This window comes from Podarcis muralis, chromosome 4, assembly GCF_964188315.1.
Source record: "Podarcis muralis chromosome 4, rPodMur119.hap1.1, whole genome shotgun sequence".
Taxonomy (NCBI): domain Eukaryota; kingdom Metazoa; phylum Chordata; class Lepidosauria; order Squamata; family Lacertidae; genus Podarcis; species Podarcis muralis.
Window position 1 is genome coordinate 66,191,326 of NC_135658.1, and position 23,710 is coordinate 66,215,035.

General features: G+C 43.0%; 1 protein-coding gene across 5 annotated transcripts in view; it reads right to left on the bottom strand.

Moving 5' to 3' along the window:
* Positions 1-23,710, bottom strand: part of NHS (NHS actin remodeling regulator) — a 235,937-nt gene that overhangs the window by 24,234 nt on the left and 187,993 nt on the right. For 4 of the 5 annotated variants that reach the window (XM_028727592.2, XM_028727590.2, XM_028727594.2 and 1 more), the window contains exon 2: positions 1,347-1,499. In XM_028727592.2, coding sequence (XP_028583425.2) covers positions 1,347-1,499 — 153 coding nt within the window. Of the gene's footprint in view, positions 1-1,346; positions 1,500-22,597; positions 22,682-23,710 lie in introns of those variants that run through there. The other variant, XM_028727595.2, reaches the window with a different exon arrangement.

Below are 23,710 nucleotides of genomic sequence, written 5' to 3' on the forward strand. Positions count from 1 at the left end.
TATGACATTTCCATTTTCATAACAGAAAAATGGAATACCAGAATACGGCTAGGCTGCAATTTGGAGGTTAGGTGATTCTCTGACGTGTCTTCAACTCGGATTAAAAATATCATTAGTTAACATAGCTACATGATCTGTGTGGGAACGATAAAATACTTGTGAAATCAGATTACAGTGGTACCTCGGGTTACATACGCTTCAGGTTACATACACTTCAGGTTACAGACTCCGCTAACCCAGAAATATTACCTCAGGTTAAGAACTTTGCTTCAGGATGAGAACAGAAATCGTGCTCTGGCGGCACGGCAGCAGCAGGAGGCCCTATTAGCTAAAGTGGTGCTTCAGGTTAAGAACAGTTTCAGGTTAAGAACAGACCTCCAGAACGAATTAAGTACTTAACCCGAGGTACCACTGTAGACCCTTACAACCTGTTTCCAGTTTTCTTACGGAAAATGCCTTTAAAATTATTACACAGATCAAAGCTGATGGAAGACTAATAGGTGCTTGATTTATCTAACAAACTTCAAGACACTTGTGTGTGTGTGTGTTTAAATTTTTCCATGCCTTTATAGTAAAACATTGATCTACACAATTGCTTCTTCAGGTACTTCACTGCTAGCAAGACCATGCTCGGCATTTTCTGGTGCAAGAGAGGGCTTGTCCCTTGTGAGGCAAAAAGTACCTGGAGGGTGAATTTTTGTGGGAAAACAGCAGGAGACATAAGGGTTACACCCCTCTCCCAACATACATGGAATATTAGAATTGTAGTGCTGGAAGGGACCCCAAGCAATGCAGGAATCTCAACCTGCGGTTCCCCCATCCAATTTAAAACCAGACCAGACCCTGCTTATTTTTGCAAATGTGCTAGCTGGTGTCTCACTTCAATTTAGAAGCTTCCACAGCATTTTGTAAAAAAATAAAATAAAGAATTCCAGAGACAAACGCAGTCATGTGTACTTTTGACTTCTGTCAGAATTATGACTCAGCAAGCAAAAGAGAGTTAATCAAAGGGAAGAGGAGTCAGTTAAGGTAAGAGCTTAAAGTACATGCTGTTCCTGGAGATAGGATGGAGTCTAGTGAAGTAATTGTTTGAGTGGAATTGCTTATACTTGCCTAACAGAGCTGTCATTCCAAAACCTGCTCTGGGGTTTCCTCCACCCCTCTGGAGCAGATTTTTTTGGGGAGGGGGTATGTGGGAAGTGCATGGGAGAAGGGGGGAGGGGAAGTTGTATTGCACAAATAGAAGTGATTCTGCTTGGACAATGACTTTGTTGGACACCACCTTGCATCTTCTGTGAGCTACTGGAACGCAAAGCTGTTTCATTGACTACACAGAAATGATTTACCTTTCCTCAAGGCTCGCAGGTTCAGCTTTGCATGGCGATGCAGCTCTGCTACACAAGCTGGTCGGGTGGAAGGAAGGAAAATGTTTCTTTGCTGATGCCAAGGGGCGCGATAGTAGACACTCAGTTTACTCTCTGCATCCAGGTTTGAGACAGCTGCAGAACCAAAGAGAAAAGGACACTTAACTCACACTCATAATGGAGCAGTCAAATCTTTTCAAATGCATCAAATCTGCTCAGAAATCAATGCAACCCACTAAAAACTATAAAAAAACGCATTATAATTTGAAACAGGGAAGGTAATTTCTGGTCGTAATTCAAATCCATAAATTTAAGAAATACCAGGGTTCATGAATCCACCAGATTTTAGAAACATTTTGAAGAGTACCCACTGCCTGTATGTATGAATGAAAAAACGAATGAGGAGATGGATGTGAATAAACTCACTGAAACATTTTGAGAACAGCATGTATGTAATGGATACAAAATTAGACACAGAATAGCTTTACCCTCAGATATATTGGCTTATTTTTATTTATCTAGGTCAGTCAGAAGCATAATGAATTCTGACATTTACCAATAATCTTTAAAATTTTAGAAAGCCACCAGAAAATATAAGACCATTATTATATTAGCCGATCAATGATCAGATTTCATTCTCATTCCCATGATACACTAATAAAAGATGACAGTAATCATCACTGGTTTGCAAACCAAGTTTCCTAACACACATTTCTGACATTTACCAGTAAATCTCTGAGTAAATTTACATACATTATTGGTATAGGACATTTATGAAGACACACGTGTGTAAATGTCAAAAGTAAGTTTTGTGACATGGGAAGTCTCTGACATTCACTGGTATAACTTGAGTCTACTAAGCACCATCAGCAAATGGCCCTATTTCACTTTAATAATAATAATAATAATAATAATAATAATAATAATAATAATATATTTTAAATACAGAAAAGGCTGTAGCACTATAAGAACAGCTTATGTTGCCTTGAAATATATAATGCACCAACTTTGAAGTAGCCTTTCTTTCTCTTTTCTTGTACCTTCAAATCCCCCATCTTTGACCACAGTTAAAACCACCACTCTGTATTTCATAATCAAACACTTTCAGGTTCCTGATTACAAGATGCAGGTACTGGCAGAGTCTGGCAAAGGAAGAGAAGGAGCATAGTATGGTACAAAGAGGCAATGAAGTTGGTGGGAGGAAGAAGCTGCCAGGAGAAACTAGTTGTAAAGAGATCCTGCATGCTGGAGTCTGCAAATGGGAGTTGCAGGATTGGGTGTTGAAAGTAGCCAATGTGCCCTTGCTGTCAATAGTGGCTAATGCAGGTGACCCTGCCATTCTATTAACTGGAGCAATGTTAAGAAACAATACCTTGGTGTAGTAGCGCCTCTGGAACTCAATGCCTATTGACACCAGGCTGCTGCCTTCTCTGTACCCTTTTGTGTGCCTAAAAACACTTGTTTAAACAAGCCTATCCAGACATGTAGAATGTTGCTGTTTGCATTAATCTGTTCTTAGTTTATTGCTGATTCTATCTTTTGAGTGTAATTATTGATAATTTAATTTATTCTCTTTGTAAATTGCTTTGAGGTTTTCCCCCAATCAAGTGGTATAGAAATTTAATTAAATAAATAAAGAGATTTTAAGAATCTGCATCTTTTGTATTTTAACCTTGGAATTCCTTGGATGAAAAGTGGCATATAAATATTTTATACTGTACTGTCATCCTTCTTTCCTACACTTAAAATGCATCAGCTTCTGTCACTGATGGATAGTTATCTACATACAGGTAGTCCTTTTTTCAGCTGGAGCCCATCAGAGCTCAGTTCTGGCACCTCTTAAATGGGCGCCATTGCCATTGTAAGAGAACAAGGAAGAAGTTCATGGTGAGCTCCGGCACCTCTTTTTCTAGAAAAATAGCACTGGGTACAGGGCACATAGCCAATGTATGTGAACAGCTTTGTCACATGAAGACAGGCACCACATGGACTGGTTTACAACTGCCTACATACCGTGGCTATGCCATGTACCCTGGCCCACATTCTCTGATTACATGGCAATTGATGATTACATGCAATTCCCAAGCATGAAGAAGAGCAGATTTTCTAGTTTTTCACTCTTGATCATAAACATCCATCATTCATAGCCTCTGCTCTCAGCTTTCTTCTTCTTCTTCTTTTTTAATACTGTAGCTAAGCTGTGTATGGATGCTTGAAGGTAGTATGGCTTAGTTCACTCAGGCGTGTTTGTTCTAATAATAACAACACAAAGGCCAGCAAGAAAGATTTCTGCTCTATTTATTTTGATAGATCCAAGGGGTTACCCCCACGGCTCTGTCTGCTTTCCTAGACTCTCACATTTCCCTTTTCCTTCTTTTACAATTTCTCAACCCTTAATTACCAAATGGAGAATATGTTTTAAAAGAATTCTAGCCAGCGTCCCAAGTGAGGAGATTTTAATGTATATAAATAATAAAATTGTGTGTGTGTGTGTGTGTGTGTGTGTGTGTGTGTGTGTATGATTTAAAAGTCAGGGACGTTTTTTCCCCCCCAGCAGATGGAGTGCGGTAAGGGATGGAAAGGACAGATATGTAAAATGTCAAGTTGCCACATTGTAATTGGGAAGTCTTAAATGCATCCTTGAAAGGGTTAAGTCCCAGTGCAGTGCAGGCATAGGCCCAGTGCAGATGGAATTGAAACCATGGTTTTCTGATTTGTGAACAAGTTGTGGCTCCATCCTCATATCTCCTTTTTCTCATGCCATAGGATATTGGAAGCTTTTATTTCCTTATTTTAAACCTATCACACTTTCCCATTACAGTGGAACCTTGGTTCTCAAATGGTTTAGTTGATGAACAAATCAGCTCCTGAACGCCAAAAACCCAGAAGTAAGTGTTCCGGTTTTTGAACATTTTTTGGAAGCCGAATGTCTGATGCGGCTGTTGGCTATTGTTTCCAGGGCACCTGCGCCAGTCGGAAGCCGTGCCTTGGTTTTCAAACGTTTCAGGAGTTGAACAGACTTCTGGAACAGATTAAGTTCAAGAACCCAAGGTATCACTGTACATCCTAACTCAGGGGACTGTGGCTGATTACACTCTAGTTTAGGGTAACAAATCAAACATGGTTAAGAAATCAGAAAGACAATATCTCTTATTCTTAGATTATAATAGAAAGAATCTAAGAGTAGTTATGCAAGTACACAAGTTTTTCGTAGACAAGAGTACTCCACAAAATTTGGCTCAGATCAATCACTCCCCCATACAAAAAAATGTGTGAGAAAACTGGGGGATAATTCGAAGCAAAACACTCCCCACCTGGTCACAACAGGATAATACAGTGCCAAGGTATCTAAAAGCCTACAGACGTAATCTGTGGGTCAGGCAGGTTTTTTTCTTCAGTGCCACTTTCCTGCTCTTATGAAGAGTCAACCAGTTGCAATATTCTTCCTAATTAACATATTATTCATTAAAAGCAGCAAATTCCCTGGGCTGCTCCATTCAGATCTACTAAGCCACTGAACTAGGAATTGTACAGATTATAATTCATAAGCAACCAATGTCCTAACTTTCTCCATACTGCAGTGTTGGTGCAACTCCCAATCCTGCACCAATACTTTAAGAAATGCAGGCAAAAGAGTCTCATTTTTAAAAGCGTGTCCTCCAATTCTGGAAAGGGGCATGTGCATTCTTTAAATAAAAATACATGGAATCAATAGAACATTATGGGAAGGAAACAGGTATTCTTTTACAATTTGAAACCCCTTTTAAAACAGTCCCCAAACTTCAACCTGTTGCAAGAGAAAGGGGATGGGTGTAGCACTTGTTTTGCACACAAAAGGTATCAGCTTCAATCCCCCTTGGCAGCTCCAGGTAAGGCTGGGAAAGATCCTTCTCTGAAACTGCAGAAAGCTCCTGTCAAGCCTGTAGACAATTCTCAGAAGGGGCTCTGCTCTGACTCTCTCTATGGCAGCTTCCCATGTTCCCCAAGTCAAAAGTATTTCCATGTCTCTACAAGCCCTCAGCTGAACCTGAGGGAGGACCAATTCTTCCACATCTAGCTGCATGATGAGTCAACAGGAGCACTGTTTGTTTCTAGCACTGACTGCCACAGAATATTGTAAGAAAAACAGAAAATTAATTTCAAGACAGAACCAGTTCATCTCAGATACAAGATAAGCTGGGAACACGTCCAACTACATCAAGCATATTAGTGCATAAATGTTTCATGGAGGCAAGTGCCAAGACTGATGTACATTTTATTTATAGCCCAGAATGCCTTCAATGATATTCCCCCCTCGCAAGAGCTTGTGTCTTTTGCTGCCATATTTTGGAAGTTAAAGTCTATAATGCTGGCAAAGCATACACATTGTTGCTTGTCATGCATGACCATGCTAAACAGAGCAGTCACTTCTCATTCTGCAGAAGCCACTCTTAAACCTCTTGAGCCAAGGCAGCATGGAATATCCACTGTGATCCATTACCTAGAAAATTAAGACTTGGACCTCTGGATTCAGATTCTGCCAATAACTTATTTTTGTGGTCCTGGGCAAGTAAAGGAACTTATCTCCCAGCCTCAGTAAAATGGGAACAATAGTGACTAATCTCACATGGTAAAGCACTTTGCAGATAAAAAGTGCTGTAGAACTAGTTTGGTGTAATGGTGGAAATCAATGAGCTTAGAAGTAAACCTCCCAATTTGTTGGGTGGCTTTAGGCAAACAGCCATGGCCCAGTGTAGAGGCAATGGGCTTCATCTGAAGCTCAACACATGTAGTTCTGTTGGTGCAACGGGTCTTCCATTTGCTCTCCCCCCTGCACACACCCCAAATATGCTCTGGAGGGTCCCCCAACCCTTTGGAGCTGATTCTGAGGATGCATAGCCAGATAGAGGAAACTGCTGTGCTCATTTAAGACTGTTGTGACAGCAGAGCTGTAGCACTGAATATGGCCTCTTGCTCTCTTAAGCATATTTAAGAGATCAGAAGATCCCCCTATATTTGGGGGTGGTTCCCAGCTCAGTGGCAGTACTTTGCATGAAGAACATCTGCGAGCAGGGCTGGGAATGTTTCCTGTTTGAAACCTTCCAGAGCCACTACCTGTCAGTGCTGACAACAATGTGCTAGAGAGACCAACTGTATGATTTAGTATGAAGCAGCTTCCTCCCCTTCTTACTTTTATCCTGCACAATTCCCCCTCCACTCTCTTTTCCCCCCAGCATATCTAAATCCGTATCTGTGGCCTGATGTAGTTTACATAGTAGCCTGATATGTAACCCAAATCACAATTTGCAATCCTGCTTCCGACTTGATTTTAAAACTATGGCTCGGCACTAACTATAGTTAGCAAAAATAACCAGCTCTAATTGTCAGTATTTAAAAAACTGAACTGGATGGAGAAAGGAACAGGGAGGATGGGAAGGTTATGGGAGGAGTGTGCAAACTCACAGGGCGCTTGCATTCCCTAAACCATGGTTTGGTGCTCATCAGTTACATCTGCACTGGGCAGGCGTAGCTGGCATTAATCAGGAGTTATAAGACAGCTTCAAATTCTGATTTCACATCTCATTGTAAAGCCAGTGTGTCAAGACTACAGTGGATTATGGCAAACCACTTTGAGGGTGGTTGTTATTATTATTATTATAACCAACCAAGGGTATATAAATTTTATGAAATAAATAAAAATAAATGATATTGAAAGGGGAAGGAGGGTAGGAAATCATGTGCAAGGGAAGAGGGGAGGGTACAGAGTAAGTGGCAATTCTATATCTTATGGGGGTTTTGTAAAAAAAAAAAAGTTTTTCTTAAAGATTTTCTTGGGTTAAATTCTAATATCTTGTTAAGAGACCAGGAAATGTGTTAAGTCAGCACTGGGCCTGTTTCTGTTCTCCCATCTGTAATATAAGACTGGCCTCCCAGGACTGAAAGAGGATAATGTATATTAAGCATTTAGAACATTTAGAACTATACAAACAAGCATATACTTGTATATTATTAGTAATTATCATTTTTAGCAGTATTATATAGAATTTGTCATAGGGAACTATTAGTCATAAGCTGTGGCGGCTGATGTAAGGTGCAAGGCAAGAGGGCCCACAGGAGCCATAGCCAATGAAAGGCAGAGCCAATGACTTCTGTTTTTCCACCCATCTTTCTTCCTGCTGAGTTCTGTAAGGTCAACCCTGAGGCTGAAATGGAGGAAGCAGGCAGCCAAGGCCTGGACTGGTTGTAAGAAGGCAAGCAGATGAGGGTTTGCTGAGAGCAGGCTGTGGTTGGTGGCACAGTGCCCCAGTTGCCCTTGTGGACCAGCCTCCCCTGGTAATAAATGCACACACATAGCAGCTGCTAGACATGCCAAAATAACTTTCCAGAAGCTTCCGAAGGTCTTCTGGAATTCGTTCATGTCTCACCTCGAAGTGCCCATTCCAAGGGCGCTCCAAGCCAGAGCTCACTGAGTCCTGCAGCAGACGAAGCGCGCTGGAACAGAAAGCAGCTGTTCACATCAGTTGAGCTTATGGGCCATTTTATGTGGCATCTGGAAACGCTTGCTGAAAGGGTGTTTTATTTATGTTAATGGCTCTGGGAATGGCCATCTTTGATAACTAAAGGTCAACAAAACCACATGCTTCAATTATCCTGTCAAGAAGCAGGATGCTCTAGCGGGCCTGTTTTTCAACAGGCCTCAACACCCTTGTGGGGGTCCAAAATGAGTTACGATTCCATTCACCTAGGCTGCTCAGCTCTTCTGAAAAGTTGGCCACCGCCGATATACTGGAAGCTGCCATATGTGCAGCCACTTCTTGCTCTTTCCTAGGTGACTAATTAGGGTCTGGGTTTTTTTCAAAAACCAGACCAAATATGCAGATACTGCACAAATACCTGCCTACTCAACCTCTTCAATCTGCAGAACGTGCAGTTTTGCAAGTGCCATGTAATGGTGTTCCACATCTGTGAGGAGTCAAAAAAAAATTATTTAGCATGGCAGCTCTTATGCTTTGGAGCTCCCTGCTTATTAACATTAAGCAGGCACCCTCACTATACTGTAATATGGATATTCCAGTATGCCTACCCAGACATATAGTTTCATTATGTATAATTGGGTTTTGCCATTTTGTTGCTTTTATCTGTATATTGCTGATCGTTATTTTATGTAAATCACTGAAATGGGTTTTGTTTTTTTATTAAGCCATTCAGATTTTTTTCTGGATAAAAATAAATAAGTTTTAAAGCCACCCAAGCGCGAACATTTGCAAATATGCCTTTTTAAAAATAAAATAAAAATATCCATAGTATGAAGGCTACCAGGGATTAAAACCAGGTTGAGTTTATACACTACGTTATTCACATATCCTTTGTCATCGTTTGGTAAACTGAACTGTGAGAAATTGTTATATTTTTGTTTTAAAATCATGTTAAACATTATTACTGAATTTTGTTTTTTAAATGTTTCATTTATACCCTGTGGCGCTGTGGGTTAAACCACAGAGCCCAGGACTTGCTAATCAGAAGGTGGGCGGTTCGAATCCCCGTGACGGGGTGAGCTCCCGTTGCTTGGTCCCTACTCCTGCCAACCTAGCAGTTTGAAAGCACGTCAAAGTGCAAGTAGATAAATAGGTACCACTCGGGCGGGAAGGTAAACAGCGTTTCCGTGCGCTGCTCTGGTTTGCCAGAAGTGGCTTAGTCATGCTGGCCACATGACCCGGAAGCTGTACGCTGGCTCCTTTGGCCAATAAAGCAAGATGAGGACCGCAACCCCAGAGTCGGTCACGACTGGACCTAATGGTCAGGGGTCCCTTTACCTTTACCTTCCTTGAGGGAGCTCAAGACAGTGTGCTTGGTTCCTCTCCCATTCTGACAACAGCCCTGTGAAGTAGGCTAGGCCAAGAGTGTCTGTTTCTGGGATTTGAACCTAGATCCTCTCAGTTTTAGTCTGACACTCGTAACAAACCATACTAGCATTATTAAAGATACATGTAAAAAAAAAGAAAAGCAAAACAAATGATCAACAAAAACAAGACAAAGAGTTGTACTCATCATTGAGTAGGACCAGTGTAGGAGTGGAAGCAGACTCATTGAAAGGAATGGACATGACTAACTTAGGTTACTTTCACTGGGTATATACAGAATATAACAGTTGGATACCACCCAAACATCTCAGGTGGGTAGTCTCAGGCATGTAGCTTCATGAAAACAGAGGCAGATGTCAGTAGAGAAATCTCAACAACCTGCAACTGATAGATAAACATTCATCTCATGGCCCTCCTTGTTACTCAAACTTGACCCATTATAATAAATACATATGCATCAGTATTGCTTCAGTATATTTTCTTTTTCTTTGGGGCAGGGACAGGGACAGGGGAAGAAACAAGTATAATAAAAGAACTTCCAAGTCTTGATCTGCTTAACCTGACATGAGCTTATGAAAAACAGTTTGCTCCAATGCTGTTGCTATCCTACCTCGCAAGTAAGAGAAGATGGAGGCCTCCACTTAACTCGTGCAAAATCACTGTCAACAGAAACATGGAGCTCATGCATCCTACCCCTCTTGGGCCATATTTCAGTAATATTACCTGAACTGGAGAGAGTAGAGACCATCCGTTCACAGCAAACAAAGAAGCCTATACACAAAGAAGCCAGAAATATGTGACTGAGGCCTGTGATAGTCCGGAGGATGTGGGATGGTAGCAGGGAGAAAGAATCAAAGCCAGGGAAGGATTTCAGACCTCACTTGGGCAGTTTGGAGAAAGCTGAGAGGTCAGGTTTACTGATGTGCAGGGCCCATTGTCATTTTAGCAAGGGTTCAACATACAGTTGCAAAACAGAAGAGGTACTCTCGCAGGAACATTGGCAGTGGGTAGATCTTACACAGAAGGAGGAAGGTGAAAAAGACACAGACAGAAGGGGGAGGTAGGGAAAATACTTCCACAGAGGCTCTCCAAATGATGGCATCATAATGGCATCCATGGGAGTGTGGCTCTTCGGGCCAAATTCTACAACAGAGCCTTCTAAAAGGCTAAAAGTTTGGGGAATAGTCCAGTATTGTCAACTCTACCTAACGATGGTTTTCCAAGGTCTCAAGCAGCAGTCTTCCACATCACCTGCTACCTGCAGAATCTGCTACCTTTGTCACTAAAGATGGCTGGGATTGAGCCTAAGACCTTCTGAATGCAAAGGAGGTGCTCTCTAGCCCTATGATCCCTATGATGAGGGATCCTGATGTGGAGTGCACCCTACCACTTCACTCAGGTATAAAAGGTAAAGGTACCCCTGCCCGTACGGGCCAGTCGTGTCCGACTCTAGGGTTGTGCTCCCATCTCACTTAAGAGGCCGGGGGCCAGCACTGTCCGGAGACACTTCCAGGTCACGTGGCCTGAATGTAATATCTAGGCATTGCAAGTAGCTTGCCATGAGCCTGAGCTGTTCCAAAGGCTTTGTGTACAAAAGAACACCTGTCCCCGAGATGTACGTAGGCTTCATTCCTAGAAAGTTCCACTATAACCCAATTCCTTTTCTCTGTTTTCTCCACGTCCCCCGCCTCCTCCTTTACTTAGTGACCTAGATTGCTTCGCAGAGGAAAGGGTTCAAGCTGGGGGAGTGGAGCACAGAAGCACTTTGCCTGTGCTGAGTAGCAAAGAAAGGCAGTGAGAGGCTGAAGAGAGATGGGAGGGTGTTTCCCTAAATGGATTTGCCCTTCTAATCCCTCCCTCCAAGTGAGGAGTAGGGATAAAAATGGATTGTCTACTTGTATGTGCATTGCGTCCATGTGCAATAGATACACACACACACACACACACACACACACACACGCCTTCCTGTGCCGGTGGGAATCTCCCATCTGAAAAACACACTGTATTCCGCAAAGAACAAATCCCTCTGCAACTCATCCGCTCTAATGCGCTGTGACAGAATACACTGAGAAGTACCGCAACATGCTTATCTATTAATATATGTTTGAAACAATCAATAATGCATGTGCTGCGATACTCGCTCTCTGCGCTTGGTCCTGATACATGCAGAAGCAAACCTGTCTGGAGAAGCAACTTAGTAAGCAAAATGGAGAAGGGGGAAAAAACCCACCACACCAGTATAGGAAAGCTCCGGCATAATTCCCAAGACGGTTGAAGGGTTCCTGGTTTGCATGCATAAAACTGCAGCATTTCATTTTCCCTCGCAAAGGCCAGCGCAAATGAACCCCAGAGCACATGTGTGTGTGTGTGTGTGTGTGTGTGTGTGTGTGTATACTCCCGCCCTCTTTATATTCTTCAAGCGATTGGAGTGATCCCTTCCCATCATCCCTTCCTTCCTTGAGAAATTTGAAGCTGTCATTTTAAGTGGCAGGTTTTTGCTTTGTTATGTAACAGAGAGGCAAGAAACCCACATAAACTCCACGAAGAGACTTTGATCATGCAGAGGAATTGAAAGCAACTTCTTTCAGGTCCTGGCTTACTAGTGACAACCAGCAAGAGATCAAATACAAATGTTGGCACAAACAAGGAACAAGGGAACAAAACAGGCCTTTCCCAAAGCAAAGGCTGTAAAAGAATTTCAGCAAGGTCACCACGGTGTCAGAGCTCTCTTCAGTTTTATTGGACTACTAGTGGATAACAAGGTAACTGCCTACAGAGAAAGCCTTCTATTGTTGCTCTACTTCTGTGGCTAAGCAGACTAGCTGGGAATTAGTTGACTTACAAAATATGATGCTTGCCTCCTACACCAATGAACCTTTCTTCTAAAGCAGCAGAGAAATGGAAGCACACACACCAACAAAATAAGGAAAGAAACATGCAACTCACACACTCCACCTGTTTCTTCTGCAGAATGTTTTCCCTCACAGCCAAAGCTAGGTAAGGGGAAGGAATTCATTCTGCTTGCATTGTAAACTTGCACTGATGTGCAAATTCCCAACTCAACTTGCGAACTGAGACACAGCTATCCTTTGAAATTCAAACTCCCCCAAAATTTGGCGATGCAATTCTCTAACCAAAATAGTGCACATAAATGCATGTTGTAGTGAAAAGAACTTACAAAGCTACCCTGTATTGAGGAAAATAGCTTGTGAATGTTCATTTATTAGGTAATATTCCATAACAAAAAACATCTAACAGGAGAAATGAATGTGAAAAGGAGGATGCTGAAATTAAGGGTGGAAAAATGAGATACTGGCAGAAACCAAAACTTATAGATTTGTCCCTCCATCCCTATCCACAGCCAGTCCAAAATACAAGAATGCTCTAGCATACATTCAGTGCTGTGAGCATTCACTGAAGATACAGCAAGATGATAAAAGTTTTGGATGGCTGTAGGTTGACTGCGCCGTATATTTGCAGACTGCCTGCATCTAAACCTGAACTCTGATGCGTTATTTTAATACATAACTAAGAGTATAATACCTTCTGTTAGACTCTACGGTAGTCAGTTGGTCTTCTACCATGTGTTTCTAGGGTTCAGTCATATTACATTTTCAGAAGTGTCCCGTATCATCTTTCTTCAGGAAACTTCACGTGAAGAGACAGTCACAAGATTTGGCAACAATACAGCGTGGCAAAAAATGTTTTGTTTTGTTTTTCCCTTTGAGAAATCCTTGCAATATATAAATTACAAAAGTTACTTAACTACCTAAAGGGAACCAGGCAGAGGACCAGCAGAAGGCCTTCTCGGTAGTAGCGTCCTCCCTGTGGAACACCCTCCCTTCAGATGTCAAGGAGATAAAGAACTACATAACTTTTAGAAGACATCAGAAGGCAGCCCTGTATTGAGAAGTTTTTAATGTTTGATAATTTACTATGCTTTATATATGCAGTAAGCTGCCCTGAGTGGCTGGGGAAACCCAGCCAGTTGGGCAAGATGATATTATTATTATTATTATTATTATTATTATTATTATTATTATTATTATTACTACTACTACTACTATTATTAATAGCATTTGACATTCAGCTACTCCAGAGCGCTTCATCAAGCAATCTCTATTCCTGAACTTTGTATTGAAGGCACTGCCACCACATGGCAATCTGTGTTCAGCACTTATCACACTTCTTCGCATCTCTGTTAAGTCTGCCAACTAGGAGAGCAATTATGGTCGGCTGAGATTCATAATGAGGATGTTGTTCATTAAGTATTAGAGGGAGACCACCCAGTCATTTTTAACAACTATGGAACCATTAAGTGGTATATATTTATTAGAGCAGTAGAGCCCAAAGCACAGCACATTACAAAAGTTGCCATACTCTATTGCAAAAAGACAATGAAATGATTAGTGAACTTGTATCACAGACTTGTAGCCAAAAAAGGATTTGGCTAGCACTGACCCAGTCTGTAGGCCACCCATTAGCCACTCCAGGTCTAAATTATGGTACATGGGTGAAGTTCCTTAGGACTGTGAACCCTGATAAGGAAGGGCTCCCAGTTGCAGGAAGGTTTGTCACTGTGCTCTTCCAAAATGCACTTAGAAATCCACTTTATACGTTCCTAGTCGACTCAGGAAGCTTGGGAGCAGACTGAATTGTGGACATTTGCTTCCCCTCCCCAAAACTCTATTTTGAATGTCTCTTTCCGGAATGAGGAACTGAGATTTTAAAATTAAGTTTTAATTGGTGGGAATGAGAATCAGAAATAGGAGTAAGAACCAAATTGATCCATCTGAAAGGCATCCTTTCCCCTTCACCCTGACTTGGGTGAGAGGATGGGTCCCTTGTGACTCTTCCTCTGTCTCCCCATCTCTCTTTATTTCAACATTCATGGCCTGGTTCTTTGGATGTTGACTTAGCAGTGCATCCCACTGTCTTCAACGGGACTTGCTCCCAATTGGAGAAGTACATAGGACTGAAACCTAAATTATGCAACCCAAAATTGGATACGTTTCTAAAATGCTCTCACTCTTTGGGCATTTCTTTGTGATGGATTTTCAATTTTCATTAACAGACTTGATAACCACAGACCACAAATTAATTTGTTAGCGCTTGCTCCACTTAGCAAAGATTTGCATTCCATACATCCTGTGTTGGGGATGGGGAACCCCTTTCTGCCCAATAGTCACTTTCTCTTCTGGACAACCTTGTGAGGTGGGACATGCCAGTGGCGGGTGGGATCAGAGGCAAAAATGGACAGAGCAATTCATGCCAATTTTACCTCTGTGCACTGAGATAAATTTTACAGACACACCCCTCTTTAGTCTCCTTGCAGGCAAGCACAAAGCATTATGGGAGTTCAAGGGCACATTGCAATCAGGCAGGGAGGGTGCAAAGCAGGACATGTGATGGGCGTGGCCTGAGGAGAAGGGGTGTGGCCTAAGGAAAGTCCCAAGGGCCACATCTGGGCCTGAGATCCCCCTTCCTTCTTTATGGCATATGCATCTGATAGTGAAGGATGGGTAACAAATTTAATCATGATAAGATGTGCTGTGGTCAGGGCCAATGATTCCATTTTGCTGTTTGAGGCAAATCAGGAAGTGCCGGCCGCTGCTGCCTGTGGTGATGGCAGAGAAGCGATGCTGGCACTGGCACTGATTTCAGGGGAGATCTCACAAGATCTTGTCAGAAATCAGTGCGGAGGTGGCCAGGCGCAGCCTCACCCCACCGAACGGCTGTGGTGGCTGTGGTAGCCTATGGTATCTGGCCACAAGCAGGAAAATACAAAGAAGGAATAAATTCATTTGTCCTTTGCTCATCCTTATTCTTCTGTGTGTTTCCAGAATTTAAGCATTGTGCCACACCCTGGAAACCAGAAGCATGAAATCTCTCTCTCACACACACACACACACACACACACACACACACACGTTTATTTCTGCAGCCTCAATAATACAGGCACAATTTATAATGCCAAACCCTTGAATGCTCACAATATATCAAATGGCAGGACGTATCTTTGCTTTCCATGTTGCGCATGTCACCTTTTCATTCATAAAAGACAAGTCGTATCTTTAATCACTCTGCCAGAATAACAGCACTCGATTGCTCGCGTTATCAAACACTATTGGAAAAGTCTAGATAAGGAAGGCTGGGCAACCCCAGCCTATTAGTATTCCACACACAGCCACCTCCTCGTAAGCGAGAGTCATTGGTATCCCAGCAACCCTTAACTTTTCATTCTCCCTGGATTGCCGGATCTTTATCAAAATATAATTACATCCCTCATTTGGAAGATAAATTTTGATAGTCTGTGCCATGCCCAAATAAATAAAATCTGTGAGTGCTAAGGTGGTTACAAACACCTGCCTGCATCAAGGCACTTAGGTGGCCTCCTACCTGGTGGAAAGATTTGTTTGGTCTGCAGCATCTCCCACCTTCGCATCGATGGCTGAGGTGAAATGTTCAAATGTGGCAAGAAGCCGAAGGTTGGCCCGGTCTAGCATCCAGTTCCCAACTGCAGCAAGCCAGAGGACTCTGGGATGCCTGCAGCAGGGCAGGAAGGAAGGAGGCCTTCTCCCACTTTCCACCCCACTACCATCCCAAGGTATACTGCTTCTGAACCTGAAGGATCCATTTACCTATCAGGGTAAAATCCCATGACAGAGCCGACATCCATTCATTTGATAAAACTCAGGAAATGCCTCCATTTGGAAACAAGTCACAGAGTTGGAAGGGACTGTGAAGGACATCAAATCCAACCCCCTGCAATGCAGGAATCTTTTGCCCAATGTGGGGCTCAAACTCATGACCCTAGGATTAAGAGTCTTACGTTCTACCAATTGAGCTATCCCCCGATAATTCAAAATAAATACAGTGGTACCTCGGGTTAAGAACTTAATTCATTCTGGAGGTCCGTACTTAACCTGAAACTGTTCTTAACCTGAAGCACCACTTTAGCTAATGGGGCCTCCTCCTGCTGCTGCTGCGCCGCCGGAGCACAATTTCTGTTCTCATCCTGAGGTAAAGTTCTTAATCTGAAGCACTATTTCTGGGTTAGCGGAGTCTGTAACCTGAAGCGTATGTAACCTGAAGCGTATGTAACCCGAGGTACCACTGTACAGTCATACCTTGGGTTAAATATGCTTCAGGTTGAGTGTTTTCAGGTTACGCTCCATGGCGACCTGGAAGTAATGGAATGCGTTACTTCCAGGTTTTGCCACTCGTGCGTGTGCAGACATTAAAAATGACGTCACGCGCACACATGGAAGCTGCAAATTGCGACCTGCGCACGTGCAAATGCGGGTTGCGTTCACTTCAGGATGCAAACAGGGCTCCGGAACGGATCCCATTCGCATCCAGAGGTACCACTGTAGTATGCAGTTTTACATTTACTGGAGGCAAGCAGTGCTATTTTTCTAGAAAAAGAGGTGCCAGAACTCACTGTGAACACCTCCGTGGCAACGGTGCCCACCTGAGAGGTGCCGGAACCGAGTTCTGGCGAGTTCCAATTAAAGCCCTGGAAGCAAGCGATTCTGCACTTGACAGGCATCTGAGAGACACTGCAAAGTGTAACAGAACTTTAACATTTTATTTTGTGACCTGTTGAGTGACTCAGAATAAAAGAGGCTAGTTCTTGAGTACACCAGAAAGTACTGCAGGACAGGCAGCAACTGTTTGAGGCGTGTCCAATAAGTGCATGACCGTGCACGCATCGTGCCGAACCAGGAAGCAACCCAAAAACATCACAGAAAGGGACGGGATGGGCAGGGGACAAAATGGGGCTTTTTCAGGCTTTTTCAATGGTGTTTCAAATATACGCAATTTCACTTCAACGTGCCGTGCCTTGGAATGTAACCCCCAGGTAAATTGGGAGTTGCCTGTACTTTATGGGGAAGAAAAATAGGAAAGATGCTGGAGTCACACCATCGGTCAATCTAGCTCAGAAATGCCTACACTAGCCAGCAGTGGCACTGCAGGGTTTCAGACAGGGGACATTTCCAGCCACGTTTGGAGATGTTGGGGGTTGGACTTGGGACCTTCTGCATGCAAAGCAAATGCTCCATCGCTGTCCTAATGGCTTTCCCCACCTACTCATACCAGCAGTGGCCGGCAAGGTGGGTAGCACTGCTCACCTGGCTTCCCAACACTGCACATCACTGCTGGTTACCTAGAGGGAAAGGGGTAAGGCCCTCAGTTACTGGCAATCACCTCCATGCTGGGAAGCAGGGAAGCAAGGTGCCCCACCCCGATCTGCCAACTGCTACCGTTTGCCTCTAACAAAAAACCCCCTACCAGTTAGGTGACAATGATACTTCAGTATCTCCATAACTAATTAGGTTCCTAAAATACGTGCAAGACATTCCACCTTCCTAGGCAGCTCGCCTGCGATGGTGCTTATGCTGGGATTCAGTTTTAGCTACCACAGACATTTACAATGCAAACGCTGAGGTAGAAAGGGAGGAGGGAGGGAAGGAGAGACAAATGCATCCTGACAACTGGGACATTTGGAGGTTGGCGTTTTCCCTGGGGCCGGCACTCTGAAAAACATGGCAGTCCTGTCTGAAATAGGACCATTGGAGGGCAAGTTGTGGAACCGTAAATGTGAAGATAGCAGTCAATCCTGCCCTTCTTATGCCATTAGTAAAGTGGCACTAATTTAAGATTAGGAATGTTTAAGAGGCATTGCCCGTGGACAGGTAAAATAATAACTAGCAAACCATATTGTGTGAAGCACACTGGGATGATTCAGAGAATAGATTGAGTTTAATCTCTGGTTAGTTTAAGCATGCCTTTCCCTGCTAGCTGTGACTGGCAGCGTTTGGCTTCCATTCCAAAATGGACTAACAACATACATGCTGGATCAGGCCAAAGGTCCACCTTGCCCAGAATCCTGTTGTCCCGGTGGCCAACCAGATGGCCATGGGAAGCTCATAGGCAGGACGTGAACCACTTGTGATTCCCAGCAGCTGACATTCAGAAGCATGCACCTTCTGATATTGTAGGTAAAAGATACGGACATCACTATGAAAAAAACATCCATTGCTCATCAATGCTGTGCTACCTTGCTGTGTGTTGCTGAACCATAGGGCCATCACTCAGGGGTAGAGCTTTGGTCCCAGGTTCAATCCTTGGCATATCCAGGTAGGATTATAAAAACTCCCTGGCCGAGAGCTGCTGCCAGTCTGTGTAGATCAGTGTTTCTCAAACTTAGATCCCCAGCTGTGGTTGGACTACAACGCTCCTCATCCCTAGCTAGCAGGACCAGTGGTCAGAGATGATGGGAGTTGTAGTCCAACAACAGCTGGAGAGACATTGAGCTAAATGGACCATTGGTCTGACTCAATGTAAGGCAGCTTATGTTTCTATAAAATCACACATACACCATGGATAGCTGTATGTGTGATGGGGGGAAACAAGTGTAAACACAAAATACAATCTTTGACATGGTAATGAGCATGCAAATCTATCCTACATTCCATGTTCTGTCCCAATACCAGATCTCATGGAGAAGGGCAGCTCAGAGGTTGCAGGACCATGGATAGCTCCAAGTGAGCAACTTGACCCAATTGAGGTTGAGAGCAAGACTAAGCCTTTTTAAGCATGTGCACCCAGATTACCCCTCCTGGCTCTGCCCCGCCCTGCCTTCCCAAAATATGCTCCTATGCTATGCTCCACAAGCTGGGCCAAGCTTTGCAGCCACTGAATTCAAGTAATGTTGCATTATTCCCAATTCACAGAAAAAAATAAAAATTAATAGTCCGTTTTTTTTCCTTTTCAGTTTTACATTAGATTTATTAGAACCATTCGTCTGACTAGGTTTCAGCCAATTCCATCTGTGGGAATTGTGTCATCATTGCTAACAGACAGATATTTTTGTAAGCAGCCGTTCAGCATATTTCATTGTAGCCCAATAAGGCTAAGCATTAACATCAGGGGCAAAAATGGCGGCCAGTATCACGGAGCAGGAGTAAATATTTCAGGTGCTACTAAAGTACGAGATCATATTCTCCACTATTAATACAGGGTGGGATTCAGTGAATCAGTCCATCAACTTGCCTAATGGGCCTTTTCCACATCTCAGCACTGCTGGACAGTGAGGTGCAATGGTAAGCATTGGCTTCCTCAGCCTCCGTTGTCTCCTGGTCTCCCATAGCAGATTCAGAGCCCAACACCTAGTTTGGCTCCTTAGCTAGAGACTATGCAGCCTCCGACTGCTGGACTCTGGGTCATGACACTAAGGTTTCAATACCAAGCCATCTTTTCCTGGGTTAGCAGTTCTTGTGACATGAAGTAACATTTAGGCAACGTTTTGTTGGGTCTAAATGTGAAGAATCAGGTTCACCCCTGGCAAAAACAATGATAATTAATTTATCAGATGGAACTCAGTGGGATTCATGACCATTATAGACATTGCACTGAATGTGTTGGACTGAAGTGACAGAATTCAGACTATACTACCACCGATAGGTGGTTAATTTTTTTTCAATGCTTGGCCATATTAAAAAAACATCAACAAATGTCCCTACATGCAATGAGCAGGCACCTAAGTTAAACCTTTCTCCCTGACAAGCTATTTCCCATCTCACAAGTTTGGGGATTTCAGGGGGGAGCAGTGCAAAATATATCCGCCCCGAAGTGGTTCAGTCCTCAGGCGACTTCAACTGATCATGTGTACTGTAGAGCTCATCCAAGCAAACTTGTTCAAGAGCTAGTGGTAAGCCTTCTTTTGGTGTCCTCAGAAACCTTCCTGAATATCACTACAATAACAATCCATGTTTCTTCTGCAAGGCTGTTAATCACACAGGCAACTATGGTTTTTCTAGGTATAGAAAATATGCAGTGTCTTTTAACCAATTTCTAAATATGTATTGCTCCTGCACTGCCCATTCGCAAAGACCTGAACCTGGAATGACTTCTTCCTTTGCAGATACTCAGGTGAGGTTACTCTAAGCCAATGTTTCCCAACCTTGGGCCTCCAGCTGTTTTTGAACTACAATTCCCATCATCCCTGACCATTGGTCTTGCTAGCTAGGGATGATGGGAGTTGTAGTCCAAAAACAGCTGGAGGCCCAAGGTTGGGAAACACTGCTCTAAGCAGCCAATGAGCACATCCTAGTACTTGGTTTCCTATTTCTTTTCCAGCCTTAAGCTTTTATACTTTTCTGAGTTTCTCACCAATATGTTCCACTGAGCATCCTCAGTTACTGCTGCAACACCAATCACAGGAGATTAGACAGACAGATAGATAGATGATTGATAGATGATAGATATAGAAATAGAAATAGATATAAATATTACTCAATATAAACCCCACTCTGCATACAATCCTTTTCATCAACAGGATCATGTAGGAGCAGATCTACAATATTGGTATCATTAATGTCAAGTAGCAAGAACTCTGCATCATCAATGCTAAAAATAACTGAAATAGCAAGAACAGGGAGGGTTGGGAAACACTGCTACCTGAAACCCAGTCAGTGTCAACAATACTGAGCTAGAGGGACCAATGGGCTCATCTGGTATAAGAAACACCCAATGTCCAAGGGATATTTCCCCCCTACAGGTGACTGTGCAGTGTCATATTTGTGATAGAACATTGCCTAGTGTTTCCTGTACTCTTCCATCACAGCCAGATTAATTATTCCATATGCCACGTCCACAATGCTTGTCAGCCTAATTTATGAATGTAATAATACAGATCATTTATAAACTAGAGGTATGAAGATCACAGGGAAGTCAAAGTCTATTTAACTATAGATAGCATTTGGTGGGGGGTGGGGAATTGCACTATAGAGGTAGAACCCACTGAGGTTGCCCCTTCATTCATTCCCACATGCGATTCTGCCCTCTGCCATTCAGTCACCATGCAACCACACTTGCCCCTTCTTATTGCTTTCATTATAATCAGCAAATGGCAACACAGGTGCCTCTGTAGAACAGGAACCTGAAAGCTAAGCTGTGAACCGACCATTTAAAATAAAAATAAAAATACTGTTCTATCTTCCAAGGGCAACTGAGGATATGAGAAGGGAACGATTAGGGGGCATCCACTCCCTGTCGTACAATGCACCACACTGCAGAAAGAAGAGTTTGCTGTGATACAAGCCTCTAACATTATCATAATCACTGCAAAGCCAGCCTTTTTACTGAGCATGTTTACTGGTGGCAATGAATTTCACAACCCTCTCCAATATTTTGCATCCTGGATAAGTGGTGAGGATTTGTCAATCACGATCACCATTTCTTATTGTGCTCATAATTTTTCTCTGTGCCTTTTGCATTCCTGTGAAGGTAAACACACACACACACACACACACACACACACACACACACACACACACACCCCTCTCAAAAGCCCTTCCTAACTTCTTAGCTACTGCTGCCATCATAAATGGACTGGCATTTTCTGTATCATATATATCAGCAACACAACACAAATCCAAATGGGTTCTATGAGTCAGCTCTGTGCCTTTGCAGAGTAAGAAGCAAACAGATCTAGCCCTCAGCAGGAGGAGTAGAGAGGATTCAAGCACTAGTTTTGCAAATCATAATTGGGCTTACAGGGCAGGCATTATTAGCAGCTCTTGTGTCAGACCAAATAATGTAAAATAAAAATAAACCACGAAAAAGGGAGAATCGGCCAAAGTAGCAGAAGTATTGCAAAGACCAGCACCACTTAGCAACTGCCCACCATCTTGGCTCAATCATTCCACCATGTATGACATCCCCCCCCCCTTACAATGACCTTAGCAGAAACTACTGCATGAACATTGCATTTTATTTTTAGGTGCAAGCACTCAGAAAATCCCAGGTGTGTAGCTGAATGGCCAAAGGGCAGCCTCACCTTCAATACCCTTTTATGGAAGGGCTGGGGAGAGAAGCAGGCTCTGGGGAAAGGGGCCAGCATGGATAGTAGTAATCATTTAGGTTATTAGAATAGTTCTATTAAGGACACACACACACAAACAAAATACATTTTCCTTTCTTATTTGTGAATCCCCCCCCCCCTTTTTAAGGACAGATTTAGTGCCATTCCTTTGAGCTTTTAATACCCAAATAATTTCCCTTCCACCTGCAATTTGAAAAGTACAGCCTTGTTCCCATGCCAGAGATTTCTCGGTGCCTGACAGCTTCTGCATTTCCATACCTTGCTGGTAAGCATAAATGCTGCATACTAAACTCTTAGAGCCAGTGGCAGTGATTCTTACAGAAAGGAGCAACACATTACTACGACTGCTAAGATAAAACTTACAAGGCAATGCAAGAGAAAAAAAATTTAAGAAGCCACAAGCAAACACATTGCAATTATAAAATAAAATAAAATATTTGATTTAACCAGAATAAAAGGATTAGAAGGAGTGGATTAACATAGGAAATAAAATGTATTACCATTGGGGAAACTCCTGCTCATTTAGATTCTCCAGCCAATGCATAGAGTCACCCAGAGATTGCAGCTTTTCCTTTTAACTTCATTCCCCAACTGTGTAAGGAATTGGTTAAAAATGACGTCACTGCTGATCTACTCACTCCCTTCCCTAGTCCTCACCCCCATTCACTTGCCAAAAGAGCTGAAGCTGCTACACTTATCATCCCGACTTGGCCAATGAAACACGACTATCCAAGTTCCTGGTTCTGCATCGGGCCATGTCAGTGCAGTACTGCAAGTGCATCTCTGTTAAGTCTCCTGCAGCATCATTTTGCTAAAATGCACTGTCAAGAGGCCCCAGAAAATCCAGAGATCTCTTAAGAAATCCTATTGGTCCCAATCTTAGGATGCATAAAACACAGATTATGCCACACCACATTCATCATTAAACAGCAGTGAGAGTAAATCGCCTTGCCTGGATTCTGCCTGTGTGTGTTTATTTAACACACTTTTATTTCCTCTCCCTCCCTCCCTCTCTCTCTCTCTCTCTCTCTCTCTCTCTCTCTCTGTTGTAGCTTTCTTGTATCAGAACTGCAACATATCTTCTTTTTTATCCTCCTCCCCTCTGGATATTACATCACCAATACATGATTCCAACTCTTACTATGGAACTGGGAAAAATAATAATTCTGAATGGGAGCTACCCGCGGTGAGCTCATCTATTGAATTCAAGTGATGCCAAAGTCTGAATCCCAGCAGTTTTACACAAAGACTCTGGCCTGACATAGCACTGCTTGGATTTTTATAACCTTGCATTTGCTGAAAAGCGAAATGTCTCATTGTTATGCTATTGAAACCAGATTAGTTTGCTTGCCACCACAAGCTGTGCAAAGAAGCACTGGCTGCAAGCAATGCATGGCTCCATCCAGAACATTCCTCTGGAGAATGCACAGGGGTACTCAGCATTCTGGGGCTGCATTTAGCATTCCCTGCCTATCTTATCTGCCGAGAAGATGTTGCAGTAAAATCCTCTGACCGGCAAAGCTACAGGAGAGAGAGGGAAAAGCCGGCTTGCGAGCACACTGCAGAAATACTTGGAAGCATCTCTCTTCCCCCCGCCCTGCTGCTCTCCTAAG